Genomic DNA, 8,144 nt, shown 5'->3' on the forward strand with positions numbered 1-8,144 from the left:
AGCAGTTTGATTTTAATATATGCATATGATGAGGACAAAAATTTTGATAGTTAATTAGGTATTTTGATTTCCATGTGATTATAGTGGGTTAATTGATGCTTTGACTTTATAAACATGAAATTCAACTATATCGTGAATTATTAAATTATCAAATTTATTAGAAGTAGCACCCTGTCGGGTTTATGCTTCTAGAAAGGAGCACTTGGTTTGGATTTTGATAGCTACCTTTGTTCATTTGAAATAATATTAGAACTGTTATAAAATGAAGAACGATTAAAGTTGAATGTAAATCTTGACTGTGGATTCGCATGGTCATTGAAATATCCCAAATGTCTAGTTGGCATAAAAGTGCATGTAGCATATTTGAAGTTTTAAAATCTCTGATCATGGATGCTATCACTTTTTAATTCACAAAAAGGAATGGACTAAAGGGATGAGATTATTAAAGTTGTAAGATTGAAAATATTTATTACCTTATTGGGCTTAGTTTTCCTCCAATGATTATAATCCTTCTAAAGATGGAAAAGCTCGAAATATGTTAATAGTAATCTAATCGTGTCGCTTCTTCCTTTTTTGAGAAAGTCCAACTTTTCCAAAAGATTTGTGGGTATAAAAAATTACGGAAATCGATATGAGAAAAGATTAGAGTTGATCAACCTATGAGCTTCTGAAGAAGAACAACATGCGAAGGATTTGTGAAGTTGGAGGGGTTTCAAATTAATTCATGGCCATGTAGAACGGCCACAATCTACTTCTTTCAAAGAAGTTCACATTCTCTAAGAACCTGAGGGAAGTGAAAATGGATGGGATGAGTTCTATTGTAACTTACAAGATGATAGAAAAGGATACTGTAATCAGTTGCTAGGGGTGAAAGGTTAAGAGAAACCATAAATATCAGGACATCCCTAGCCTACATCAAGGCTTAATATACTACCTTCACCAAATCTATTTGCATACAACCTCTCCTATGCTCTAATCTGGCCTAATTTTGGTATCAAAGAGATCAAAGTGAAAGATGGCTTCAAGAGCCCTCAAAATTACCAAGAAACCCCTTAGAATTTCTAGTGGTTTTGGAATTGCTTCCACATAAGCATTCAATCTCCCTAAAAATTCCCAAAAGGGCAATTCCCATATCGAGAGAGATAAAAAAGGGAATGCCCTAGAGATAAAGAGCTAAAAATTGTGTCAAAAGAAGATAATGTTAACAGTAGACTGCATGTAGAATTACAATCTCTCTTGGGATACCAATTTGAAACTGAGGAAAGAAGTAAAGATAAAAATGAAAAACACGTTAAAAATCGAAAAAATAGAAAAGGCAAATCTAAAAAATGAAAGGGTAATGAAGGAGAGTAAGAAGAGGAGATCGACATTAATTGTGGTAATTAATATCCAAGACAAAGAAATTTGAAACTAAAACGATGACACATATATGATAACTAACACTTTGAAAGTGATATTGTACTCAGTTGAGGAAAGAAAAGGTCAAGTATTTGACCTACCTACAAAATATTTCACTTTGGACCTATCCCTTAAAGACGTCTCCAAATCATAGTATCTTATCATCGTGGAGGAGGAGGACTTGGAAACCAGCTTGGCTTCCATAGCACCAGATCCCACCCCGCTTATTTAAACTTCACAAAGAAACAAGAGTGTTAAGCATGGTGAAGAGGAGGATAACGATGACTATGAGATGGAGGTAAAACAAGGTAGACTGAAAGAGAAAACAAATTTATTGGGCAATAGAGATTCTCAATTTGGGGACTCAATTTTCCATTTTCTTGCTATCATTAAGGACCTAATGGATTTATTCTATGACTTCTCGACCTATTTGGCTGAGTATCGCAATAGGCATAAGTCTAGGATGGAACAAAAAAGGCACAAAGAAAAAAGAAATTGAACCAAATATGGAAGGTGAAAAGAGGCAAAGAGGGTGCTACTTGAGAGAACTAGAATTCAAGACTAAAATTGGTCATGAAAGAGTTTGATGCTCTTATGAGCCTCCATAATATGAAGTCTACATAGTTTTTCGTGGTTTGTTATTTTGGTAGTGTTGGGGTTGTGTTGGTGCAATAACTTGTTTGTTATTGAGCTTCTCTGTTTTAATATTCTAACTTTGGGCATGGGACCCTCTTCCCACCTTATCTAATCAAAAACAAATTTTGTGTACACTTTTAATATTACAAATCAATGTTAGATGTGGTTAAAAAACATTAAAATATAGTCAGGTCATAGTATGATGTTGCATTGGACTATGTTGGTAGTGAAGAATTAAATTGTTTACGAGTTTATTTTTATCAAATGAATTGTGGAAATCTCATATCTTTAATTAAATTGTTATCAAATGTATGATTATGTGTGTATCTTATTTCAATTTATATTGGAAATAATTTTTTTTTTTATTTGAGCGTGTAGGAAATTTTCATAGCTAATATAAATTGGAGTTCCCTAAGAGAATCCTAGTCATTTTCAATTCCTAGTGAAGCCTTGACCTTAGTTAATGATAGGGACTAAGGTCTCTGATTTTAGTAATTGTTGTAATGTGATGTATTTTGTGTTTTAAATATAGTTTTATTTTATTTTGATATTTGAGTAAGTTAGCATTTGCGTCCAGCGGCATCCTTATGGAAAGATAGATTTCACACTGAGTAGGTTTTTGAATGACTTTCAAGTGTTTGTTTCATCTATTTATAAGTGTACACAGACCCATACTGAAACACTTAGGAGATGGAGGTAAAACAAGGTAGACTGAAAGAGAAAATAAATTTATTAGGCGATAGAGTTTCTCAATTTGGGGACTCATTTTTTTCATTTTCTTACTATCATTAAGGACCTAATGGATTTTTTCTATGACTTCTCGATCTTTTTGACTGACTATCGCAATAGGCATAAGTCAAGGATGGAACAAAAAAGGCAAAAAGAAAAAAGAAATCAAACTAAATATGGAAGGTGAAAAGAAGCAACGAGGGTACTGCTTGAGAGAGCTATAATTAAAGACAAAAATTGGTCATGAAAGAGTCAAATGCTCTTATGAGCCTCCATAATATGAAGTCTAAATATTTTTTCGTGGTTTGTTATTTTGGTAGTTTTGCGGTTGTGTCGGCGCAGTAACTTGTTTGTTATTGAACTTCTTTATTCTAGTATTCTAACTTTGGTTGTGGGACCCTCTTCCCACCTTATCCAATCAAAAACAAATTTTATCTACACTTTTTATATTACAAATCAATGTCAGATTTCGTTAATAAACATTAAAATATAATCAAGTTATAGTACGATGTTGTATTGGACTATGTTGGTCGTGAAGAATTATTTTTTTATCAAATGTATGATTATGTGTGCATTTTATTTCAACCTATATTGGAAATTTATTTATTTTCTTTGAGTGTGTAGGAAATTTTCATAGCTAATAGAAATTGGAGTTTCCTAAGAAAATCCTATTCATTTTAAATTCTTAGTGAAGCCTTGACCTTAGTTAATGATAGGGACTAAGGTCTTTGATTTTAGCAATTGTTGTAATGTGATGTATTTTTTTTTTTAAATATATTTTTGTTTTGTTTTTATATATGAGTAAGTTAGTATCTGCGCCCAGTGGCATCCTTATAGAAAAAATAGGTGTTATGTTGAGCATTTTTTTGAATGATTTTAAAGTGTCGGTTTCATCTATTTTTGAGTGTATTTAGGCCCATAAAGAAACACTTATGAGTTGGGTACCTTTTTGGGAATTAGTCCATGGGATTTTGCCATCATTTGATCTTGTCCAAGTCTCTTAGAAAAAAGGTGTCGAAAGTCTAACTTGCGGGTGACAGTAAGTAAATTACCACTTTCAAATCCACTCCAACAATTTTATGAATGGTGCTTCCGCATGCCTCACACATATGAGTGGATCCAAAGGATCCTATTGGGGAAGAGTATACAATATTATTCCTCTCATCCCAATGCTCTCACGCGTAGGAGCATTTGTGATATCCACATACCCTTAGGTTTTGGTGAGAAGGGGTTAGAGGAGGTGAATGAGATCAATGTGGTACCTCCTGACCAGGGGAGGGGAGGTCATATGACACATATTGTATATACCATTCTAAGAGTCTTTGTATGGCTTATTATTTTATTTTTTGCATCTTTCTTTTTGGGATTTTTTGGGAGGCTTTGTGGAAGGACTCAAAAGAGTCTTTGAGAAATTTCTATCAAACCCTCCTCATCTATTAAGGAAATATTTTGATATGATTCAATCTTTAGAATGCTATATTCCATTTTGTTGTAAATATGTTAGTGGAGGCTTTTGATTTGATTTTTAAATTTCATCTTTCTATGTCTTTTCTTATGTATATGACACGTGTGTGAGGGTTTAGGCTCTCCCAAGTTGATCAGAGAAACTCATGTGTAGGGTGAGGGATATGTGGAACCTCCAAGGGAACGATTTTTTCTCGTTGAGAAGGAGATTTCTTGGGTATGAGTATCCTTGATTCTTTTGGAAAATCTGTGGAAAAATGGTTCGATATAATTTAGAAGGGATGTGAATTATATGGTGTTGGACTCCCTTAATGGATTTTACATCTGCGTAGAGTATTTATATTGGGAAATCAAGTTTCTCATGGGCCTCTTAGCTTGGGGGTTGGTTGTGAGAAAGCCCAAATGTTGGAAGGTGAGCTCTCCATTGGCTTGTTTAAAAATTGTGTTTTGTAAGATTTTTTGTGGAATCAAATGGGGTGCTACCTTGACATTGGAATGAAAATATTCATTCTCACGTTTGGGTTAGAATTTTTATTACATTTTTTAAATGGGTTGGAGTAAGTTGTTAAAATTTTTATCAAATGGGTCCCTTGTAATGTTGTGTATATCAAGTTGATAAATGATGATGTTGTTGTGTTTAGAAGCGATTATATTTTACTTTTCTAAAAAATATACATATTGTTTAAGGGCTGAGTTTGTTTAAGAAATAACTTAGCGCTTGTGATAATTTGCATTTCATACGTTTAAAAGTTATTGATACTTAATGAACAAATTAAAGTTATTAGTAATAGTGGATTAAATTAGCTTTAAGAGTGTGAAATTTTCATGCACTTTTCTTAATATTTTTAGTTAATAAAGTGAAGGGGATGTTTATCACGCAAATATTGTTCTCTTTGTTATCCTACAAAATAAAAAAACTTGCTCTACTTAAACTTTGGTTTAAAATTAAAAATAGTTATTTGTAATTAGATGTGTATGTTCACCTATTTAAAAATATATATTTTATACAAAGTATATTTACCTTTGTAAACACACACACACAGCAAACTTGAGTTTGGGTTTCTAGTGTTACCATATCGGTTAAGGCCCCATTAAGCGGGTTTAGCATGATAATTAATTCTTTTAAGAGAATTTAATTTAATATAACTTTAGGAAATGAAAAACCTTAGGTGGAGTTGGTGTGCTAGGTTTTAGGATTTAACATGTCTTGGAATCGTTTAAATGTGATGTGGCCTCTCAAATTAATTAGTCAAGTGAAATAATTTAATTTATCTAATTGATAGTGAATGGTAATTAATTAAATTAAATCTGAAATCAAAGTGTAGTATACTTTTATTTCAAAAATTTGGTTTTAAAAGAAAGTAAAATATCAGCTTAGGATTGAGAAAATTCACTCTTTATTTCGTTTTAATTTAGTTGAGTTGGACTCTTCAGAAGAATAAACTATCGTTGTGGCTAATATTTAGTTAAAACAAACAGTATATTTACTTATTAAAAATATTTAATAGAAAATTATCATTTATTCGTTTGCCGCATTTAATCTCTTTATATATCATTGGTAATTAGTTAAAATTTGTTAAATTTATATATAATTTAGCTTAGTTAGGGTTTACTTAGCTATAGGTGTTAGGTCACGCCATAGAGGCCCGACCGGTTCACTACCAATTAGGAATTAGAGGGAATGTTGCCTTCAGGAGTTCCTCCCTTGAGACATGTTGCGTAAGGGTTCCAAATCTCGATCACCTTATCATTCTTGTTTTACGTTGTGCGAAATGAGTGTCATAACGCCCACTCGTCTTATTCCTTTTCTCACCTCGTCTAGCATGAGTCCTATGACGTTGAGTATGTAACATATACATGCACATGCCACGATGAATTTGCCTTGTACACCAAGTTCATCCTTTCAATCACAAAACAACCCATTCTCTTATTTATTTATTTAAATTCTCGCAACCAAACTCTATAATTAACATGAATCCTTAATATTATAAACCAAAAATATTAATGATAATTTAGAACTATTCTTTGTTTTAAAGGCTCACGAATATAACACGTATATTTTTATAATAAAACTGAGATTATCCTACCCGAGCGTAAAAAGGTTTTCAAGAAAGACGCAATATAAAGCATGCATGGACGGTGTTTGTGTCAACATCCAAGAAAATTTCCTCTTTTACCAATTCTGAGACGGCTGAGAAAAATGTATATATTAGTTCCTTTGAAGAAGGCCATCGCTCCAATAAAGTCTAATCGTTTCCACATTACTAAATTAATGGCGGTGGCGAGAATATGAGGAAGAATACGTCTAAGGCAGGAGGTAAGCTGATCTTCAGATAAGCATATGCAGCAGAAGATAGAAAATTTCAACGATAATGAAAGAATGGTGAGAATACATCTGCGGTAGCAGGTGAGATAGCCATATGCTGCAGCAAGACTTACTCTGACGTATCGAAAAGAGCAACAACTCTGGAAGTATATTATTATAATATTACAAGGATTGGTGATTTAATATACGGAGTGAAGATGAATTAGTCATAAGGTTTGGGCTATATAAAGCTTGTAATGGGCTTGTAACACACATTCATATCCTTCTGAGCTCTTGTACTATCTGCGTTTCTATTATAATGGCTAACCGAATGATTTACTTCACACTGGGACTTTTTCTGTTGATATGTTGTTACAGCGACAGGGTCATGGCAGGGGATTCCGATCCCTTGCAAGATTTCTGCGTTGCAGATGAGGAAAGCAAAGGTGAGTAAAAAACTTTATACATAAACAATGGTAATGATTTGCTTATTAGACGAGTCGAGTTAGTAATAGATTGATTTGATTTTGCTTTAAACAGTTTTGGTGAACGGGTTCGTTTGCAAAGACCCAATGCAAGTTTCAGCAGACGACTTCTTCTTCCGGGGACTTGGGCAGGCAGGGAACACCGACAATGATGTGGGCTCCAACGTAACGATGGCGAACGTTAAACAGATACCAGGCCTCAATACGTTGGGAATATCGTTGGTCCGCATCGACTACGCAGTGGGTGGAATAAATCCTCCTCACACACACCCAAGAGCCACCGAAGTTCTTGTTTTACTGGAAGGCCAGCTTCTTGTGGGTTTCATTGACACCAACAACAAGTTTTTCAGCAAAACGTTGGAGAAGGGAGATGTGTTTGTGTTTCCAAAGGCACTTGTGCATTTCCAGCAGAATGTGGGGCATGAAAATGCGGTGGCCATATCTGCATTGAGCAGCCAGCTTCCGGGAGTTCAGACAATCGCCAACTCTCTGTTTGCAGCGGATCCTCCTCTCCCAGATTCCGTATTGGCCAAGGCCTTCCGCATCACACAGGAAGTTGTGGATTACATTCAGAAGAAATTCGCATAAGAATTTGCTGTGTTCTATCAAACAAAACAATCAAGAGGGGACCAAGTCTTTCCCAAATTCTTTTTCCTTGCCGTTCAATAAAACAATCTTTCTAGAGTTATTGCCGTCCTCTTCTGCTATTCATAGCATCTGTTTTGAACATGACTATATCCTCCGCATATTCCAAAGATGAAGGATTAATTTGAAGCATCTGAAGGCATTTATGAATATTTTATACAAGAGCATCCTTGTATTAGGTATACATTCATTTGCAACATGTTAACAATATATTCTTTAACATAAATATTGCAGGAACAACAACAAACAAAGTGCTTGACTTGGATAGAATGAGTAACACTATAATTCTTGCATGCCAATCTGTCAAGGGTGTTCTTTAACATAGTCTTAACCTCATTTTAGCTCTGACATAAAAGGTGAATGGTTTGGAAGTAGGAAATAGTTATTGGGAAATATAATTAGTAGTTGTTCTTCAAATCACCCTCACAATCATCCAATGCTTCAAGACTCCCCATCAAAGAAGTCATTCCAGAAGGTTAGGG

The 8,144-nt window shown here is 34.1% G+C and overlaps 1 protein-coding gene across 1 annotated transcript; it reads left to right on the forward strand.

Annotated features, from left to right (window-relative positions):
* Positions 1 to 6,851: 6,851 nt before the first annotated feature.
* On the forward strand, positions 6,852 to 7,605 carry LOC131864130 (putative germin-like protein 2-1). The gene is made up of 2 exons (XM_059215147.1): positions 6,852 to 6,978; positions 7,073 to 7,605. The coding sequence occupies exons 1-2, from the start codon at positions 6,852 to 6,854 to the stop codon at positions 7,603 to 7,605; spliced, it is 660 nt and encodes a 219-aa protein (XP_059071130.1).
* Positions 7,606 to 8,144: the final 539 nt, after the last annotated feature.

Source organism: Cryptomeria japonica, unplaced genomic scaffold (genome assembly GCF_030272615.1).
Source record: "Cryptomeria japonica unplaced genomic scaffold, Sugi_1.0 HiC_scaffold_77, whole genome shotgun sequence".
Taxonomy (NCBI): domain Eukaryota; kingdom Viridiplantae; phylum Streptophyta; class Pinopsida; order Cupressales; family Cupressaceae; genus Cryptomeria; species Cryptomeria japonica.

Bases quoted from the DNA above. Each gene is read 5' to 3' on its own strand.
- LOC131864130 (XM_059215147.1), top strand. From the start codon at position 6,852: ATGGCTAACCGAATGATTTACTTCACACTGGGACTTTTTCTGTTGATA. The intron at 6,979-7,072 runs GTGAGTAAAAAA...TGCTTTAAACAG, and splicing joins TGCAGATGAGGAAAGCAAAG to TTTTGGTGAACGGGTTCGTT.